General features: G+C 47.7%; 1 protein-coding gene across 2 annotated transcripts in view; it reads left to right on the top strand.

The window, feature by feature from the left end:
* The window catches only part of GALNT14 (polypeptide N-acetylgalactosaminyltransferase 14), a 95,639-nt gene that overhangs the window by 43,627 nt on the left and 30,487 nt on the right, over positions 1 to 21,525 (top strand). The window contains exons 3-5 of one of the 2 annotated variants that reach the window (XM_048297742.1): positions 9,723 to 9,821; positions 18,388 to 18,455; positions 20,926 to 20,991. In XM_048297742.1, coding sequence (XP_048153699.1) covers positions 9,723 to 9,821; positions 18,388 to 18,455; positions 20,926 to 20,991 — 233 coding nt within the window. The remainder of the gene's footprint in view (positions 1 to 9,722; positions 9,822 to 18,387; positions 18,456 to 20,925; positions 20,992 to 21,525) is intronic. The other variant, XM_048297743.1, reaches the window with a different exon arrangement.

Genomic DNA, 21,525 nt, shown 5'->3' with positions numbered 1-21,525 from the left:
CCCAAGGAGAATCTGAGGAGCTCACAGGGGAGCAAGCACAGCTTCCATCCCAGCTGTCCCTTCCCTGAAGAATACCTTTTTTTGTGTTCCTTGCCAAAAATTGCGATTTCAGAGAGAAAGCTGAGAACATTTTTACCACACCCCCCCCCCCCCCCCCCCCCGCAAGTGATGTATTTCTTTCCCCTAAGTAATTTTGGCATTGTTTCCCTGTGAGACAGTCTTGATTTCATTTTGGAAATTCCCCGCTCACCCGTCCACTGCATTTTGCCAAGAAAAATGCATGCACAAAACAGTTCTGGGTTGATTTGAAATGACCCTTCCCTCGTCCTTTTCCAGTTCCTCCATTTTCCCTGCTTCTATCCCAGCCCTGTGGAGAGATGTTGTGTGCTGTACTGAGAACTTCTGTGCAAGCACTGGGGGAATCTTCTTCTGCACAGTCCCTGTGGGAATTTGCTTCAGTTGTAGGTTCCCTCATGAGAACAGGTTTGGCTTTGGGATGGAAGAGTTAGGAAAGCCCTTGGGATTTCCCTTCTGTTGTACAGACTGGGGTGCTGGAACAATAAGGGAAGAGAGTGCCTGGGGAGAAGGGATGGGGACTGGTGCTCTCGTGTCAGCGCTCTTGGCTGAGCCGCAGTGCCTTGGTTTAAAGCATCCCTGCACCAGAGGGCATGGAATGCACAAGAAGAACGTGTGCAGCCTTTGGAGAGAGGTTTCTCTCTGTTCATATTCTGTGGCAGGTTGGTTTGTGTTGAGGAGTAACCGCTGGTGAGATGCACTGTTAGCCCAGAGTTGAGCTGCTGTCTATCCATCAATACCACGTGTCTCTCTCCAGCCTCCAGTCTTTTGCTCAGTCCCTTGGGAAATGGCAGAGCTACTACTGCCAGGGCTAATTATTCCTCAAGACAGAAGACGTGTGATAAAATATTAACCTTTTTCAAAAACAGAGTCCCAGTTAATTAGCTTCACTTTTGTGACACATTCACCCAGAGATAAAAGCTTGTTCCCCAGATATCTGTCTGTGGAGCAGTGATCTTTCTGCGTGTCCCTGTCACAGTGGGGGACATGGAGGGAGAGCTGGGAATTTAATAAAAGACAGTGACCTGCCAGCCACTGCACCCTGAGGACGAACTGCTCCATTTCAAGGTGAGCAATGCCTCGGTACGGGCACTGCTGCTTTTGTTCAAGAGCGTGAAGCTGGAAACAGAGTGGGTGGTGGCATCCACCTCGCTCCCCAAACCTGGGCTGTGTCTGTATTGTCAGTGCCACATCTCTGGAGCTTGAATTTGGGGGCTACATGGGTAGATAGGGCTCAGTAGAGCTGAGTGAATAATGGTGTTGCAGTTCTTTGGTTATTTAAGAAAAAGAAAAGCCAGGAGATGGCAATTTTCAGGATAAACCAAAAGCAAAGCTGTTGGCGAATCTGAAAGTAAAAAGACAGGAAGACTTAAAGCCAAAGGGATCTGTTTTTCTCGTCCTCAAAAGGGAAAAATTTCATTTAGATCTCAAATGTTTTTGACACTCTAGTCATCTAAAAATGACAAGCTGTATTTAAAAGCAAATATCAGATGGAAAATACACATTGGGCTCCTGAGGAACAAACGATGTGCTGGAGTGGAAGTGATGCTGCAGTGTGTGTTGGTGGATGCAGGAACCACTGGTGGGAGGCAGTCACTGCACCAGGAGAGGCTTCTTTCCAGTGGAGGGACGGGGGGGGGGGTCTCTGACAGACCAGGATTGACTGCAGAGCCAGCCATGGCCCTCAGGGTGGCTGTACCAACGTCACCCAGTCCATGGGGGCAACAGGATCTCTTTTCTTAAGCTCCATGTGCCTCCTTCCCTGCAATGGACTGGAAGCATCCTGGGGTTGTTACAGGGAAGAGAAAACCTTGCCTGTCTCGGTGCCCTTCACAGGGTGCACCCACCTGAACCACAGCAGGGCCCAGTGATGATTTGGTGCTGGCCATCCCTTCATCAACAAGCGCTTCAGCATTCCCAGGGTGCCATTGATCACTCTCTGCTAGAACCATCCTCTGCCTTTGACTGCTGTAACGTATTGACCACTTGTCTTACAGTTATTACGTGCCATCGATTACTTTGATAACTTGCTCCAAATAATTCTGACAGAATGAAGTTGTTTGTTTAACTCTCGTGCTTGTCTCACTATTTCTATTGACCTAATATGTTTATGTAGGCTGAAATCAAAGTCAAGTATTAGTAAATAATGGAACTAATTCTCTGAGACTCGCTCCTGTAGATAATTAAGGCCATGAGACAGTTTTCTCCATCAAACTCTTGTTTGCTTTTTTCAGCTACCCAGCACCTTAAAGTCCTACTCCATCAGCTGCAGCAAAAGGGCAATTTGTTTCGGGGCCATTTGGGTGGATTTCTGATGTAAGCACTGCAGATCCCTACATGTTGGAAGTGTGTTTGAGCTATCACAGCGTGGAGCTGGGTTTGTGCTTCCCCAGCTGTGAGTACGGAGGTGGTGTGAGGATGGGGACTTCCTCTGCTTTGATTTGCCACGTGGTGCCAGGAAGCTCTGGTCAGGAAGCATCTTCCCTAAGGAATCTTTACATCCAGGGTTTCGACCTTCTGAAATGTAATTTCAGGTTGTCCTGGCTTCTGAAGACCTTTACTAAGGGGTTGGTGGTTTTCCATGACGGTGCAAGGTACCAGATTTTGCTTTTACTTTCACCAAGTGCAAAACTTCGCTGTCAGCTCTGGTATTCCAGTAAAACTGGCCTCGGTTTAAAATTCTGCTGAATTGTACTGGTTTTGTTTTCTTCTTTTCACTTTTGTTGGCTCCATTTTTCTTTCTGCCTCAGTTCTGAGGAAGGAAGGGTGGAAGGAGTCAAGAAGCAAGACAGACCCTGAGTCTGTGTGGAGGGCCCTAGAAGTCTGAATTATTCATGAGCTGCTTTGAAAATCAAGACACACAATCTGGTTTAACTTGTTTTTAAAGGCAGCCGTGCTATTCTTTCCTTCCTTCTTAGTAAATTCTCTTTTTTTTTCCCCCTCCCCTTTTCTGAAGACAAAAATCCAGCAAATTTTTAATGAATTATAAATGCATCTTCTCATCAGTTTTGAGGTTCACAGGCAGCAGCACGTCATGCACACAGAAGGTTATTTTTGCCTTCTTGCATTTCCCCTTTTCTTCAAATTTAGTCGTTTGATTAATTTTTTAGATATCTATCTTGCAGGGAAAAGAAAGAAAGAGACTGAAAGAGGCAGTGAGTTAGAGGAAATATTAATTGCACACTAGCCAAATACAGCACTGCTTCGAGTTCCAGAAGTTGTGTAGAAAAATGTCCCTTTTGGTCAACCCAAGGAGGCTGATCTCAGGTCAGCCAGTGGTTGAGTTGCACCAATTTGCAGGACTCTCCTCTTTTGTGCATTTTCTAGGTTTTTTGTGGGGTAGGCAGAGGTGCAGACTTGGACAGGTTCCTCTGGACCTCTAACCTACAGCCAGAGCTGGTTCACTGCCCCAACAGATTTTTCCTGATGGTCTTCTTTACAATTTTATCCAATTACATCTAGTTCAACCCTGCTAAATAACTCCTTGTTAGCTCTGATGCCAACCACCGTTTAGTATTTGTTGCAGATGTACCTCCTTACCCTTGCTCAAGCCCTTGCACACCCTGAAGTCATCTGCTCAACCAGGGATTCCTCTCTTTGGATCACCACTGTTTCTCCCAGCCCCAGCAGCGTCTGTCACATGCCACCTTAGGGATTTTTCAGTCCCTTTTTGGGAATGCAAACCTAAGGCACATGCCAGTCCAGCACAGAGGAATCCTAATGACCTTTCTCAAGGGTATTTTTTCACTTTGGCAAGCCAAACTTGAGCTGGCATTCCCTGCAATCACGTGGCACTGCCAGCTGACATCTGACTCCGCGTCCTTTCTTCTTTCCTTTTGGCATGGCTGCTTTCCGGACTGTTGTGGCTTCCAGCTGTGTTTTCAGCCTCTCTTTGCTCTAGGCCTTTTGGTGTTTCAGTAGCACCAGCCTGCCCACAGCCATGGCCAGCCCGAGGTGGACGTGCAGGACCAGGTTAGGCACAAGAGGGTCTGTAGCTGGTGGCGATTCCTGCAGGCACTGCTTTTCCCGTTGTGCTGCAAAGGTCACATCTGTGCTCTGAGCAGTGATGTTCACGCTCAGATTGTGGTGTATCCTGGTGGAGCTTAGGGAGAACACCAGAGGGAATCCCAGAGCTTTCTCAGTAGGTCTTTGTGCTTGTGTCTCCCCACGTGCAGGATGTGCCAGCAGTTGTCTCACTGCTCCCAGCTGTGTCCTGGCGAGGCCCTGGGTGCTGTTGTGGTGCTGGAGATGCACAGACCACGGTCAGCCCTCTGTTTGGCAGCCTCTTCCTGACTGAGGAGGGGCAAAGCATACCTGGAGAAGGAGCAGGAGATGCTGGTGTAACTTGGGAAGGCAAAAGGGAGTTTTGAAGGTCTCTCAAAACTGAGTGAAAAAGTATTTTGAGGCAACGTGCAGGAAAGGTGGCTTGGGGAGAGCCAAGAAGAACTGAGGGTGTTGATGGGAGGTGAATGCCATGAAGAAGATCACTGACCCCTCTATGTGCTCTGGTCAAGCAAAATCTGAATTGTTGTATCCCATTTATACTGTTGTATGAGACTGATGCGTTGACTGTAATGTGAACAGCACATCTTGGGTTTTCCACCTCTGGAGGTCATCAAGTAATGATTTTTTGCAAGGTACTCTGCAGTCAGGGTCAAGCCACTGGACTTAATGAGTGGATGACTGAGAAATGCAGAAATAACTGGGAGAAATGCCAGAGACTGTGTTTCCCAGAGGTCAAGTGAGGTGGTGCACAGTCCTGTCCAGCAGTAAGCTCTATGAACTTACTAGATTCCATATGAGTTGGCACATACATTGCTTTATAGTTCTGTATCAATCCGTGTCCAGGGTTCCTATTGCTAGAGTCTTTTCATGGAAGTCTCCTAGGTTAGTTATTGGGGAAGAATTCTCTTTTGTGAGGGCCATGAGGCACTGGAACAGGTTGCCCAGAGGAACTGTGGAGTGCCACATCTTTAGAGTTGTTCAAGTGTTGGATGGGATTTAGAGCAACCTGGTCTAGTGCAAGGTGTCCCTTCCCAAGGCAGGGACTTGGAACTAGATGATCTCTAAGGTTCCCTTCCAACCCAAATCATTCTGTTTTTATGATTTATGAATTTTGCTTTAGCTCCAAGACAAGGTTTAGACACAATGGTTTTCCACCATTGTGTATGCCACCCTGAGAGGTAGTCCTGAGAGGTATGACCAAAGTGTCTGCATGTCCTGCCATCCATCCCTACAGGTGTGCAGAGCCTGGGTAGGTTTGCTACTGGCCAGGACAGCTGGGACTCTAATCTTTTGTGGTGGGCAGTGCCTTCCTCTCTCCCTGGGGCAGTAATTTTCATTTTCCTCCATGGGAGTAATTTTTCACACTTTGGGGAGTGTCATCTGAAATGAGAGTGGTTTGTCCATCAGGGATGGTGTGAACCCATCCTGTTTGTGGTGGCAGGTCCCTGTCCTCTGGGCTGATGCGAGAGCCTTGTGGCTGCAGAGTGCAGACCAAACCCAAATATCCTTAGTTTGGATGTGTGGTGACGAGACTGCTCTCCCGTGTGTTTCCAAGGAGAAGAGAGGAGCCAGGAGGGAGGTGAAAGATGCTGTAGCCTGATGCAGCTGGCTGTTTGAAGTAAATATGCAGAGAGTGCTTCAGAAGTGGTGAGCTGTGTTGAGGGAGAGTTTGGACTTCATGGAAAACATTAAAAATTCAAAGCAGAGTTGTTGGCAAGTGATGGCTGTTGGAGTAGAGCAGAGGAATGAGCAGAAGCCTGACAGGGGGAATCTAGGGGAATGGGATGAGGATGATAATTTCTTGAAGGAAGTTGACAAGGCAGAGGAGAGGGCGAATGTAAGAGGTGGGTTTTGAGAGACACAGCACAGCTCTGTGGGCATGTGATGTGCCCTTGGATGAGCCTGGGGGCACCAGGACAGGCTGTGACACGGGGTCCCATCTCTGCTCACACTGTTAATCTTTACCATTGTGCTGTGCAGCTGTGTTGGCAGGGTGGGCTGTGGTTTGGTGAGGGGCACTATGAGTGAAGTTTGCCACTTTAAATGTGAAATGGGTTCAGATTCCCTGGGAATGGGCACGTGCTGCCCTGTCAGAAGGATCTCTAAGGATGCAGGGGCAGTTGTGTGCAGAGCCCACCAGTCTGTGATACCACACTGCTAACCAGGAGCACAAGAGCTGAAGAAACCCAAGAAAACAATAGTGAGTAAGGGACTTTGGAGGCCTGGGGGCGATGCTGGAGTGTCCAAACTTTGGGACTTCGCTGTGATTCCTGCAGTGAGTGCAGGGCTCTGGCTGGCTGCCCCCTGTCCCCACAAACAGGCGCTCCATAATTTATTCCTGACCTCTTAATGGCATGTTGGGAACATGGAAATGAGATGTGCTGCTCTGTCCAACCTGAAGGAAGTAGGACAGGCAGTCAGTCCAGGCTGGGATTTTCCAAGGTGTTTGTAGCCAGACTACCCCTTTCAGAACTTTCTGATTCTGAAATTATTTCCATTTTGAATGGAAAAAAAACTTTAAGCAAAAAAAGTGACTCTTCCCATCAAATTAAGTTTGACTTCTTACATGAGGAAATAAGAATTGTTCTCCATCTGGAGACAATCTGGAGGACCCTGGGGCTTTTAGGGCAGACCAGCCAGGCTTCTGTCTTCTTTGACCCCACCCAGTTGTTGGGAGCCTGCAGCGCAACCTGGCACCATTCCTGCTTGCACTTGCTGTGCTAGGATTGCTCCCCAGTCCTGCTGCAAGGTTTCAAAGCATCAAACTTTAAATGGCTTTAGCCAGTGAGTTTCAACACACTGCAAATACAGGCAGTGCAGTTATTACTTTTTTTTCCCTTTTTTTTCTTTCCTTTTTTTTTTTTAACCATCTAAAAAAACTCAAACTTTCATTGGTTTCCTGAAAATGTTGTGGGTGTTGTTTTTGGTTTTGTTTTGGTTTTTTTTGTTGGCAATTGGGTGACCTATGAAATACCATCAGCAGCATAAAACGTTTATCCAGTGACAGCCTGAGGTAGCACAGGCAGCTTTTAGCTGGTTTATTTTCATTATTACAGCAATTTTAGGGCTGCATGCTGCAATTTTCACTTGCAGTGAGGTATTAAATTGAAATTACCCCAGATGTAATTGTCACACAAAATAATTCTGGACATGCTGGATTTAATGCTTTTCCAAGCTGTGGTTTTTATTACCCCAGTAAGTGCCAAAAAAGACACTTGTAGTCAACAACTTAGACTGAAATCTGCCTTCTGGGGACCCAGGATGTTTAGCTGCAGTTACACTGGGGGAGGAAGGAAAAAAGAAAAGGGACCAAGTGGAGGAAACTTTGGGACGGCTCCTGAAATAAGAACCCAGGGGTAAACTCCTGAGCAAGGGCAGAGTCAGGGCCATAAGGGACCCAAGAGGAGAAGCCCTGGATAATACAGCAGCTCTGCCTAACCCTTTTTATGCAGTTTTTGGAGAGGCAAGTCCCAGCTGTGGTGTAGTGCTGGTCACAGAGGCAAAGTGAGGTTGGGGGTCCATAGCAGCATCATTCCTGTCCTTGGGATGTGACAAGCCTCACTAGACAGAAGCCAGGGGTGAGTTGCGGCTCTGGAGGTGCCTGTGTGTGACATTCCAGCTTTCCCCACATGCACATGGCCTGGTTGGGCCAGTCTGGTGCACCGACGTCTGGAGTTTTAAAAGCAAATTGTTGCTCACGAGCAGCAGCCTCAGCCAGCCTGCAGCATCCCCAGCACTCCCACCCGTGGGAGGCACAGACACACCCAGCTGCTGCCTTATTTACCAGCTCCTTGGCTGTTGTAATAGTGTAAGTAAAGTATTGGTGACTTTATATTTTCCACTCTTTCTCGTTCTTCTCCAGAAATAGCTTCCCTTGTTTGCTCCACAGAACCCTGCTGGAAGTGAGTGGCAGGACACGCATCTGGGAGCGGGGTATAAATAGCACAGGGAGAGCAGTTGCCATGGTCTGTCCCAGCAGCTCCACAGAGCAAACAGGAGCTGAACCTGAGCGTGGCAAAACTGAGCAGTAGCTTCTTTCTCATTCTATCAGTCTGGGATGGCTCAGCTGAAGCGGGCTACTGGATGATGCAAGGGGCTGCAGTGACCCAGAGAAGCGGCTCAGGGCACGACCCAGTGCTGTTTCATAATTCAGAAAGCCTCTGTTTTCAGCATCTCTGAGATGCAGTTTTGATGGATGAGGGTGTTGTTGCACAGGGCAGTGTTGCTGAACTTGCTCCTGCATATGGAATAGCTGTGCGACTTTGGTGTCCTTTGGGGATGGACCCAGAATTAGAATTGGCTCGAAGGTGAATTTCTGCTGTGGATGACTGTGCTGAAAGAACAGGGGAGTAATGAGAAACCTGCTTTTGGCCAAGTTGAAGCAGGATTTGGAAAGGGTTTTGAGTGAAACAATGAGAGAAAGCAGCAACTAATTTAGCATGAGTTTGCAAATACTTTGTCCCACCCAGGGTATAATTTTTTCTTTATCTTTGGAATTGTTTCTCCTGTTGTGCAGCCTTTTTTCCCTTTAATTTAATTCACTTTGTAAATAGCCAGAAATGCAATTTCAAAATTAAAATATGGAAAACATCATTAAAAATAATATCTGGAGCATTTTGGCATTTGAGAGGTGCAACGTGCAGTTCTGAATAGCATAAACCAGCAATATCTGGCTGCTCTTGCGTACTTTCTCCTCTCCATCCTCAGCTTAATTTCTCCACCTGTTTTTACTTCACCTTGCAGGTACTGTGGTCCAGAACTTTGGGGGAGAAAACTGATGGTTTGTTGGAAGAGTGGCTGCTCAGGGCTCTTTCCTGCTGCATTTGAGGATGGTAGTGGTAGCACCTGGGCAGTGACACAAGAGCAGACAAGTGGCATGTGGATGGGAAGGGACAGGATGGCTATGATGGAGAGCTACTGTTTTGTCATCTTAAGACCATCTTAAGGGACTGATAGGGACCTGGAAAGGGCAGCATGGATGTAAGAGGTTTTCTGAGCTAGGAATATATTGGTGTCGGTCTATAAAAGCCACAAATTTAATCAGATAAAGGTCGAAATAATTACAGAGTCTGTGACATTTCCTCCTGGGAAGGAGGCAGCAGGGGCTGTGGTTGCAGCTGTGGGGTTTTGCCTGCTTCAGGTTGGCTTGGAAAGTTTTAAATCCCAATCTTCCCTGTCGTCTGGTTATGCAATTAAGGCAGAATTAATAAGGAAACAATCAATTTAGAAACAGGGCTTGGCTTACCTTGAAACTGGCTGGTGGGAATTGCTTCCTCACAAGGCTGGCAGTGAGGCAGCTTGGAGCTGGAGCTGCAGGGATGCTCTCACCTCTGCTGGGGCCACGAGCCAGGGGGGTTAGAGAAGCACTGGTGGGTAGCTGGGAAGCACTGGGTAGAGAAAAGGGCTGCCAGCTGGATGTCTTCCTTCTCATCCCTTCCCATTAATGACAGTTCTTTGCTGCTTTAATCCTCGGTGGCTTACTTGGCATTTTCTGGACTCCTTCAGAAATGATTCACACAGAAAAAGTCTTACTTATTTGTAATAGTGGCTGGAGGACCATTTACTGATGGACTCTGCTGCCTGTGTTAATGAAGTGAGCTCCCTCTTCGAATTCCAGCCTTTTCTGCTTTCTCCCTCCCCAGGTGTACGACTTTGCACTACAGCCAGGACCTCCCACCCACCACCGTGGTCATCACCTTCCACAACGAGGCCAGGTCCACCCTGCTAAGGACAGTTCGGAGGTAAGAGCTCCTGGGGATCTCTTAAAGGAGGATGAGTGGGCCAGTGGTCATCACGAATAAAAGCAGAATCTGTTTGCACTCACCACAGCAACAGGACCAGACCTGCCAGCTGTGGTCTCAAATGGTGACCGAGAGAAATTAGCCTGAAAGTTGCTCTCTGAGAAGTAGGTTTTACAGTGCTGTGCTCGGGAAAGTGAGGAGCTGTGCTCCCTTTGCAGGGTCTAGCATGGGAAACTCTTGAGGGATCATCAGCAGATTACAGAGTCTGGGCTAGGAGCTTTTATATCCAGCTGGGTGTGCGTGCTCAGCTGTATTTTGTCCCAGCCCTCTAGGGACAGCTATCATTCTACGGATGTCTGCTCCAGTGCTGCTGTTTGAGCTTCTCCAGTGCCCCGTGGAGTGCCAGAAAGGCTTGCTAATTGAGAAGCCGTAATGACACACATGCAGACCAGATTTTCAAGGATGGTTTCTGTACTCCTGCAGTGACACGGTGGAGCACTCTGGGCATGTGGCCATTCCTTCATTTGTTGGTTTGTTCTTGGCTGTGTTTTTGCTGTCGTGGATAGACTGAAGGCTTCATTTTCACTGCAGGTTTTTGAAATCAGTGTTTAATCCCAGTGTGTGCCTTGAACCTGCAGGTTCTCTTGTGGGAAGATCTGGTGAGGTGTGTCCAGGTCTAGGCCGGTGGGTTCCTCTCTTGCAAGCGTGGGTGTGCTGTGCTCTGTGCCAGTAGAGTTTTGCAGCTGCATCTCATGCACACGTAGTGACGGTCTGTGCCCTGGTGCAAGTCTTGTCTTTTAAACCCTGGCATCCCCAGGGATCCCTTGCCATGACTGGTACTGGTCAGACTGGGGTTGCTGGTTAGGGGGAGGCTTTAGCTGTGCCCTGTTCCATGTCATGTCCTTGCTGAGCTTTTCTCTCAGCATCCTTCCTCAGGTGAGCATATCCAGGGCCACAAGTGAGTTTGACAGTCCTGAAATTGAATTCCTGCTCTGCTTTATGGTTTCATGCCCAATCCTGTCTCCTTCCTTCACACTCAGTAATCTCTCACTGCTTTCTCTCTCCAGGGTGTGTGGATTTTGGGTGACACTGATGCTTGGTGCTGTGCACCACCTCCTTGATCCTGGACCTTCTATTTTGTCTTTGCAGTGCCTGGCATGAATTTGCCATTCTCCAAAACCAGTTGTAACAGAGGTGGCAAGTGCAGTCCTCTAGCCCCTGAGATATAGGGTGCTTGTAGCATGTGAAGTGCAGGGATGGATTTTAATCTCATTTCTCCCCATAACTCAGCACCTGACTGTCCTGCCAGGTGTGATCATGAGTGATGATGTCACATAAGAAATGTTAGACCCATGGTACATCTCTTAGGCCTGGGTCCCCCATATCTGCCTTCGTTAGAGAACTGTTCATTGCAGCGATAGCAAGGTTATAGAAATACAGGTACATTGAATTTTTACTTCTTCCTCTAGATGATTGTCCTTTGAATTTCTTATTTCCAGCATAAAAAGACTTTCTTCCTTGTTCCTCTTCTTTTCTTTTGCTTGACTTGATTAATTGCCTTTACCGCCTTCCTTACGTGGTTGTGTGTGATTTCCACCACAGCTTTGCCCTGTGCACTGCTTCTCCTCGCTTATAGGCCCTGGCAATTCCAGTGCTCATGTTTTATCTGTGAGGAGGTTTTCCCCAGCTTTGGGAATCCTTCTGAGCTCCCTTTCTTGTAGGTTCATCTCCCCACAGTGCCAGAGCATCCCGCTGAGCTGCACCACAGAGGCAAGTGCAGGAACTGAGGAACTGCGATGAAAGCATGGGTCCCCGTCTCCTTTGCCCTCCTTGGGGCTGAGATCCTGAACTGTCCTGAGCTGACCCTCAGGTCTCCATGGTTGGAGGTGGCCTTTTGGCACCAGGGTTCACCATTTTCCTCCTGGATGCAGTGCACAGGGGCTTGCTTTGATCCAGCCAAGCCTAGGGATACTAATCCTTGGTGGCAAGCTGGTGACGTGGCTCCTGCTCTGTTCCTCTCCAGATGTGGTGATATGATTGTGCACATATTGCCTCCTCCCTGCCTCTTTTTGGACCCAGCTGGGAGCTCGTTTGCCTCTTTATCCTCTGTAGGTTAATTTTCTGTGCCTTCTGACTGCTTGGGGCGTTTTCTCTCTTGCTCGCCAAATACTCAGTTTAATTAGATCTTCCAGATGACTCCATCCCACAGTGGCTGTAACAACATAGATCATTTTCCTTGGCCATTCAAAACAAACTCTGTCCTCCTGACAGTGCTTTGTTCCTTTTGAGGCCGTCTGTGGCCAAGTGCTTTGAGCATTGGGCACCTCTTCTACCTTGTTCTCCCCAGTACATCTCCACAGTGGTGTAACCCACGTGACAGATAGACAGACTGAGGACGGACAGACTGAGGAGCAGAGAGGTGATCTCTGTGTAGCTGGTGGAAGATTTTGAATTGCAAACCTCGTTTTCTGAGTTCCAGTATGCTGGATTTTCCAGCCTCATTGCAGAATCAGTGTTCTCAGTTAATAGCCATGGCAGGAGCGAGAAATAGGACAAAGGGACATTTCTTGGCTTTTCCAAAGCTGTGGGTGATGGGGCACTGTCCCTGCAAAGGGGGCACTTCCTACAGGATCCCATGTGAACACGGAGGAGTGGCAGAGGGAAGTGCTTGCAGAAGGGACCACACCACGTACCTGATCCACAGGGGGATTTTGCTATTCCTGCAGTTTTCCTGGGTGCTTGAGAGCCTCAATGATCCCCAAGTGCTGAAGCTGAGCTGTTTTGCAGGCTCAGTGTGTTCTGGGCTTGTGGTAGGAAGCAGCAGCACATGGCCTCCACAGCACCCCTTACCCAGGTCACGTTGGGAGCGTTGGGGATGGTTAGTTTATGGACGGTTTGCGTTGTCAGAGTTACTGAGAAAAGCTGGCAGACTGTGTTGAATAATGAATTCATTTAAAAGTTTCATGATCTTTTCTCTGACCATTTGCCAGCTGGAAGTAAAGCAGAGGGAAAAAAAGAAAAGGTAAATTTACTGAATGCCCAAATCTCTGGAAATGGTGAGGTCAGCATTTATAAATGCGTGTGCAACTGTGCTTGTGTACAACTGTCCAGGGAGTAAGGGATGGATGTCATGAGGAAGGGAAACAGAAAATGGGAGAAGAGGCCAGAAAGGAAGGAGGACATGGTGAATAGCAAAGTAGCTCTTGAGATTTTTTAAGGTTTTGGTTTTTTTTACTGTGCAGATGGTGAAGAAGGTTTCATTGGGTTGTTTCAACCACTCACTTTTCAACAAGTTCCTTATCCCTCTGGGGTTCAGTTTCATGTATTTCAAGCTCCAGGGCTCAGTGCCTAAAAAATGGTGAGAGTCTCCAACAGTGCGTGAGGTGGGACTGTGTGAGTAAACCCAAGGTGGGAAGGCAGGAGCAAGGGAGAAAATAAGCAACAGAGAGACATTTAAAATAATATAATAATAGTAATAATAATAATAATAATAATAATAATAATAATCCCCAAGCAAATTTTTCTGTCCTGTCTTTCCATCCTATAGTAGCCTGGATTTAGCAAGGGAATCCTAATCATCATGTGGATGACCTGCTGGGCAGACGGTGAGACAGTTCCGTTTACTCTGCTGAGTGGTTTTTATTTATTTATTCTTCAAACTTGCAGCTGGGGAGCTCAGGGCAGGAATAAGAAAACTTAAATTATTTACCTCTTGCTGACAAACCAAAACACATCCTTTGGCAGGAGTCTTGATGAAAGTGCTGTGAATACCACATCAAATATTTAGATCATTAATTAGCAGAGTGAATATCATGCCTTTCATTTTCCACTGCTCATAGGTGAAAGAAGTGATGTCCTGGGCAGCCAGCACCTTGCACCTTCCCCTCATGCCACTGCCTTTTCTGCATCCAGACACATCTGAGACAAAGATGAGGAGGTGACAAAGCCTCCTTGCTTAGGCACCATATAGAGTCTGTGCCATAACTGAAATGAGCCTGATTAAAGAAGCAAAAACAAGCCAGGTGTTGCACAGAAACTGTATAATTAGCACTTTGTGCTGACTATTTTTTCATTTCTTTTTTTCTTTTCCGCTTTTTACTTAAACCCCAGACTTTTTTTTTCTCTTAATTTGCTAATCATCTCTCGTGGCGACCGAGTACACAGCCCTCTGTGCGCTTTTACCTTTTGATGTTAACATAAGAGAACTCTTGAATTTCAAAGAGCTTGGCGGGTATTTGAAAGAATAAAATGCGAAAGCCGCAGTGTAATCAAAGCTCATTATGGTTATTCTTGGCGTGATGTCTTTCTTCCTACATAATTAGCCATTTGGGGTTGTTGAAGCAGTTCATTTTGGTGGGTATTTTCTCTCCATACTTTCAGTCTGATTTCAATAACTGTGACCCGTGGCCCTTTTCATACTTTATTATCCTCCCAAAGGTGTTTCTTTATCCCCCAACAAGTCCTAATATGTTGCTATGGAGAGAATTAGCAGGTTCATGAGTTCTCAAGGATGGGTGTCCACAGTCACCTCTCTAAAGCAAGTGGGTGGTGCCCAAAATCACACTGACTTGGTCAGGTCTAAATTCCTTCCCACAAACGTTTTCCATATCTTACATCGTCAGGGGGACTTTTGCCCTGGTGTTTATTTGGAGATGAAATTGTGGGATCCAATGCTTACCTCTGGGTAGGTGGAAAAGGATCCCAACAAATTCTTGAGGAGGATGGACCTTACAATGAGAATTTAAGGTGAAATTCTCCATGGTTCTGTCTGCATAAGGTACATAAATCGGGACAAAGAAAATTTCAGCATTGTCTTTTCAAGATAATTCAGTGACAAACCTGTTCTTTTTAGGTTAACTAAGCACTTTCTGGACTGGAGGCATGGACTTTCATTCTGATGGTAACAGGTCTTTTGGCAATTTAAGGGAGAAAATGTTGTGATCTTTGGCTCAGCAGAACTTAGAAACTGTTTTGATTTGTTCAAATATGCCCATCATAGCAATATATATCTACCTATGTTTGATTTCAGGGAAAAAAATCTATTATAACAGAGGGACTTCAAAGCACTATAATATTGTCTTCTGATTTTACCTGTATAAAAGGGAAAAAAAAGCCATGCACAGACATAAAGAAAGGAAGGTATTAAAAAAAAATCAAAGCTGAGCAGAGGCACAAGTAATAGAAAAGCTGGCTTTGAATTTTTAAAAGTGCTTTTATGGTCTGTCTGAAATAAAAAAACCCAAAAACTGTAACGTTGAAAACGTGGAGGATTTGATGCCTCTTTTTCCCATCCTCCCTGAGGAGCGCTGCAGGAGGGGTGCTTATATTCTGTGTGTCCAGAGCCTGTGTGTGTTATTATGTGGTTAATAGAGCACCAGGCAGAAAATGCGTTGGAGACACGAATTTGGCTTTGCTGGGGATCTCTCTGTGCCTGCATCAAGTGGCCCTGGGCTTAGCAGCAGTTTTGGGGCTTGCTGGGGTCTGTGCACTGACTTGCAGGTGCAATAATGAGCTCAAAGTGCACTGAAACCAGTGGACATCAGGTTCCATAGAGCCAGCCTTTGGACCACCCTCACCAGGGTGAGTTGTTCGCTTGAATTTTGGAAGAGTGTTCTGTGGTGAGGGAGTCCCACAAGGGGTTTGATGGGAGAGGGCTCTGGTGGTACAGGTGGGGGGATGCTGTGCCACCCACAGTGGTGTCTGTCATTAGCCCCATGGAAGGCTGACGGTTTATGGAGCCAGAGGAGTCCTTGGAGACATCCTTCCCTTGTGGGTCAGCATGCTGGCCCTTTCCCTCTTGCTCTGGTCAGTCCCACCAATGGCCACTGTTGGGTCATCTTCCCCGATTTATGGGGTGGCAAGGCCAGGCACAGAGTTGGCAGCAAACTGCTTGACCTGGGAACAGTGGGAGCCTGCAGCTGAGCAGAGACTGGGCTGCACCTCTGCCCAGCCCAGGGCCTTGGGAATGGTCCATTTTCTTCTGTAAGAGGTGCTCTGGCAGGAGTTCCTCCAAGGCACTGAGTACTGCTTAGAGCCCAGGCCTGAGTCTACACAGCCCAGTGCCATGGTTTTGGTTGAGTTATTCTGGCTGGTACCAGCAAAAGCAGAATAGGCCCCTTTGCAGCCACCTTCTCATAGAGTTAAGCCTTGTACTGCATTTCTGGCAGCCAAATCTACAGGGGAGACAAGGCAGAGGCAGGCCTTGAATGTTCCAAGTTGCCCACTGCTTCCTCCCCTCCCTCTCTCGGTGGGTTATTTATTTATTTTGCTGGCTTTCTTACAATCCTCCTTCTTTCCTGCAGGTTTCACAGAGTTAGGTTTCCAGGCAATCAGCACTTGTTAAATATTCCACTGAGCATGATATTGCTCTCCTGTCTCTGTCTACTGATGCTCAGCTACGGTAATTTGCTGAACTCAGCTCTGGCGTACGGGGATTTCTAAAAAATAACAAGCCTATTAATAACAATAATTAAAAAACACTTGACAGGTGGAAACAGCACATCTAAATTGTTCTGCGTGCCCCAGTGGGAGGGGGGGCGCTGAGCCACTTTCTCCCAGTACTTCATGCAGGCTCTTGGAGAGGTGGTGTTGTCTAACTCTGCTTGGTACAAGCCAAAGTGTCAGGGTGGACACAGCAGCTCCTGACTGTTGCTTAGGGAACTGTGGCTTTCTCTTCCTTCAAACCTTAGCATGCAAGGCATCTATAGTGGGGGAAAAGAATGGCTTTTACCAAGATCCTGAAACTGGAAGAGGCAGGGATTGTGTTTCCAGGGAAAGTAATTCTTGGAAGTGATTTTTGAGGCGCTCCACAAGGGAGGTTCCAGGCTTACTCACTCTGGTCTGATAGAGAACCCCCCTCTTTGAGCATTTCTGCTCAGGGAAAAGAGAAACCAGCCTGGAGGAAGGATTCATTATATATGGAAGAAATTACTTTCTGTGAGTTGCCCAGAGAAGTTGCACATGCCCATTTACTTGAAGCGTTCAAGACCAGGTTGGATGGGGCATTGAGCGCCCTGGTCTAGTGGAAGATGTCCCTTCCTGTGGCACTTGGATTGGAATTGGATGAACTTTAAGGTCCCTTCCAACCTAAACCATTCTCTGATGCTGTGATTCTATTTCAAGCATCTGCCTTGTGATGTCCTGTGTGCCTTCCAAAACAATCCAGTTCAACTGTTTCTCTCTGCAGGGTTGTAATTGCAGCACCTGGAGGGGAGGGGGTACGCCAGTGCAGGCAGCAGGCACCTGGCAAAGGGGAACCCCCTGGGTGGGGTGGGCTGCATTTTCTGCCAGCTGGTTGGGTGTCTCCCAAGTCCCCTGGGGCATCTGTCCTTTGTAGCTCTCTTTACTGGGGTCTGGGCCAGGAATGTGGTTTTTCCAGACTTCCACGCTTTTTTTGGCTAGAGTTTTGGGAGCCTGAGAGACTGGGAAAACCTGTTAATAGGAATCTGGCAGGATCAGGGGCTGCAAGATTGTTAGCTAGTTGGGTGACTGCCCTCCTGTGCCAGTAGGAGGTCTGAAGATCTGAAATTTTGGGGGGATTTTAAATCCTGTGTGGAAAAGGAACCGTGCTCAGGATGAAGGCAAAGAGGTTTGAATGCTGTAGAAGTCTGTACAATCTGACTGGCATTATCAAAGCCCAAGTCAAGCACTTAGGTGACTTTTGGGATGCTCTGGGGCTTCTGCTTCAAGCAGACAGCCTTGACCTTTTGCTGGGGCAGGATTTTAAGCATGTGTAATAGCAACTGCAACTCCTTGTCTTACGTGTCAGGGTGACTTTGGCACTAGTGTTTATTTGGAGATGAAATTGCTGGAGCTGGTGCAACCAATCCACGACTTCTGCGCTGTGAGAGAAAGGGAAAGAGCAGGTCTAGACTTCTTAATAATAGTAACAACAATAATAACCCGTGGTGGCATAATTAAGGGAAGACTGTAGCTTTGTGCCACGTTTCACAGTGCCTGTCCACACGGAGGGAGCTGTGAACCACATCCTCCAGCCTCTCTCTTTCATTACCTGGGTGGGCTCTGACCCTGCTCTTATCCTCTCAGCAGCCTCCGAAACACAATCAGCTTGAGGATAAAAACAGGAGTCATCCTGCCACAGCTGTGAGCTGTGTAAAGATGGGTTTGAGCTGGGTAATTTTCTCTGTGTTGGCCCTGCTGTTGCCGGACACCATATCATTAGCCCCAGAGGAGGTGGAGAGGTGACAGTAGCTTTGCTGTAAGCCCAGTTAGGAATCTTGGTGTAATTTGGGGAAAAAGTGCCAGTTTTTCCTGGCTTTACGTGGGGCTCTGCTTTTGCTCACAAAGGTGAAAAGGGTGAATTGCAGCTATTTCCTAGGAATACAGAGCGCTTGGCTCCTAGATCAGGCTACAGGGAGTTGACAGCCAGCCACTGGAGATTATTGGGGGTGGTTTCTGGGTTCTTATCTAGTATATCCTTTCTGGAAATCCAAGCCTGGTCTCCTGTGCTTTGGTGGGGGGGTCAGTTCCTCGGCTCTTCCACTCCATTTGCCGGGTTGTTAAGTTGGTCAAGCACTGTCATGGATTTTCTCTCTTCATTCCTTAGCGTGCTGAACCGCACCCCAGAGCACCTTGTCCATGAAATCATACTCGTGGATGACTTCAGTGATGACCGTAAGTGTCCCCTTCCCTGTTAAAAGCAAAGGGCCAAAAAGCCTGTGAGAGACTGGGATTTGTGCTCAGTGGGGGAGAGTTTGCTGGAGTGGAAGGAAATTTAAAGCTCTGTAGCTGCGAAGAGCAAACCCTGCTGTGCCGGGTTTGCATCGCCACGTGTAGAATTCAAATTCCAAACGATCCAGCCTCTTCTCATGAAAATAATGCAAGAAAAGTGCATGGCAAATTGTTTTTATGCCCAGTAGACGTGAATCCAATCCTTACATGGCTGTACCCCACCACGGCCATGGTGTGTTTGATCTGGCTTTCAGCTGCAGCCAGGAGCAGTTCTGGGTTGACACCACTGGAATTGCACGGGACAATGACAGTGTATATGACAATGATCCTATGTATATGTTCTGCATACGTTTACGTAGGTGGTCAGGTGGTCCTGATTTTTTTTTTTCACCCATGGAAAGAGGATTCCCTGCATGGGTTTCCCATTTCTTAGGTGCACCATAAATAGTGTTGTACACCACAGAGACAGCCCACATCCTCCTGCTGTTCCCTCCCAGTTAATAGTGTGACTCAAGGGAAATCAATAGCTCTGGTCTCCAGCAGAAGGTAACTGAAGCCCCAGGGGCTGCCAGGGAACCACCCCAGCTAAAGACCTTGCCTGGTGTGGTGGGAGAGTTGAAGATCTAAGTGCTCAAAAATACTGTCTCGGGCATAAAAAGGATGATAAACTGGCTGAGTGGTCTGTGGCACTTATGTTTCTAGGAGCTGCAAAATAAAGCTGTTTACTTGGAAACGTGAAAACAAAGCCAGAGAGGTTTCTTTATAAAAATGGATCTAGGCTTTGCTCTTGGATGTTATAAATAGGCACTGCCTTGGAGAGCATTAGGGACAGATTTCACACAAGACCCACTTCTTGGCATTGACACCTCGCTGGGAAGTTGCTGAAGCTAGGGGAAGGAGCTGCTGTGATTACGGTAAGCCCTGGAGCAGCTCCAACACACGGGGCGGGCAGGCCGGGTGAGTCTGGGAACTGGCAGAACAGGGAGGAGCAGCAGGTGCAGGGACTTGAGCTGCCCTGGAGAACAGCAGAGCAGGATTTTTGGAAGGTGGAGGAAGTAAATGCCGGGTATTTGGCTAAATAGGCAAAGCACTTGCCTTCCTGGAAGTAGGCAGGTTTGTAGGAATGCAGCTCCCCTGTCACAGCGTGCCAAGTGCTGTGAGCCAGGGAGAAGGAACAGGGCTGGGTTTTAACTCATCCCAGGGCACTAGAGGGGAGCCTGTTTCCTGTGTAACTTAGGGCAACCCCTCAGCTACTCAGCTCTCCTCAGCTATCTGACATCTTCTTTCCTGTGATAGTCTGAGCCTGCTGGCATCTGCTCTGCATGCATTTACATAAAATACATGCATTTGCATAATACACTACACACACATGGTCAGTTTTTTTCCCTGCAACCCACCCCAAGCAATTAGTGCTTTTATCTCATGCCCAGTTGTGTCTCGTTTCTCACCTCTCTCTGCCTGCTGACTTGTTATTCACTGGGATGCAGTTCTTCAGCACATGAGTTCCCACTATCCCCAGCAGGTTTTCATTGTGAGTCTGTAGCCAAGCCCTGGCACTTCTGCTCCCCGTTCCAGCTCTGTCCCTGAATTGTTAGGGGTGTGGGTACAGTGATCTCTTGCTGCAGAGATTTCTGGAGGGGGTAAAGGTGCTCAGGGGGGTGTGTGGGTGCAGGGGTTGGGCAGAGGGAATGGGGCTCTGTGTTTATAGCGCTGAGGAAGAGAAGGCAGAGGGGTGTGAGCCATGAAGGGGTTGTGGAGGTCACAGTGTGGGTGTGTAGAGGTGGAAGGGACTGTGATGGGTGCACCTGACATCCTCCACTTTGCTGGGAGAAATCCAGGTGAGGAGGGATCCTAAGGCTGCGTGTGGGGTTGCAGGACCTCCCTAACTCAGGTGTAGGTGTCTGTCAGGCCTTTCTGCCCCATGGAGCTGTTGCCCAGGGTGTGAGGAGCCCCCAGCTGCTCCACAGGGCTCTCTTTGAGCATCCCTTTCTCCTCACTGAAGGCTCCAAGCCACCACAGGAAGCTCCTGCCCTGCCAGGCAGACACGCATCAACAGCTTGTGCGTTGCTTTGCAGCTACCAAAAATAGTCATTTGCATTAATGTGCAAAAATTTAGATTCTGACCCGAACCACAACTTTTCTATGCTGATTTTAGAGCATAATTCAGCTGCTCTCAGTGTAAATCTGCTGAATTTACACTAGTTTTATGAAAACTGCTGCTGTGCCAGGCCCAATTTATGCTGCATGAGCTGAGGGGTAAGGCTGTCGTGACCCAGCAGTGCCATTGCCCTAACAAGCCATCAGCCAGCCAAGGACAGGGGCCTTTCCCTGCTCCCAGTCTCTCCTAGGAGTCCCCATTTCTGCTGCCAGAGCCACTGTGAGGGCTGACTTGTCCTCCTTTGTGTCTCCCAAGCTGATGACTGCCGCTTGCTGGGCCAGCTCCCCAAGGTGAAGTGCTTGCGGAATGGACGGCGGGAAGGTAAGAGCTACCTGCCCACATGGGGAAACGCAGATTTTGGGAAGTGTGAGAGTGATGGAGCTTGGGGGAACCTCCATGGTGTGGTCAGCAAGGAGGTCAGTGGCTCCTGGGAGTAAGGACAGCCCTCATAAAAGGAAATGTGATGAAGGGCTGGGATTTGAAATGGATCTCTCCTCTCTCGCTGAAAAAGATGGGACTATTAAGATATCCAGTGAGGCTCAGCTGTAGCTTATTAGCCAGAAAATTAGAACAGGCAAAACAAAGCCCGGGGTCTTATTTGTAAAGATGTTTGCTCTAATGAAAGAGAGAAGATCTGCTCCTGCTGCTTCTGTGGGATTTTTTTTTTTAATAATTAATTATATTTGAGAGATTAAGAAGGGCTATATGGAGGATGAATGTGTGTCCTACTGGGATGCTGCTGGCAACCTTTTGAGACATCTTCCCATTCCCCATAGTCTGAATGTGTGTTTCAAATCCTGCTTTACAGTATTAGGAGAACTAAAAACAAAGAAGTGTTTTCATGCTGCAGATTCA

The sequence above is a fragment of the Corvus hawaiiensis genome, chromosome 3, assembly GCF_020740725.1.
Source record: "Corvus hawaiiensis isolate bCorHaw1 chromosome 3, bCorHaw1.pri.cur, whole genome shotgun sequence".
NCBI lineage: Eukaryota > Metazoa > Chordata > Aves > Passeriformes > Corvidae > Corvus > Corvus hawaiiensis.
This window is presented reverse-complemented; position numbering and strand designations above follow the sequence as displayed.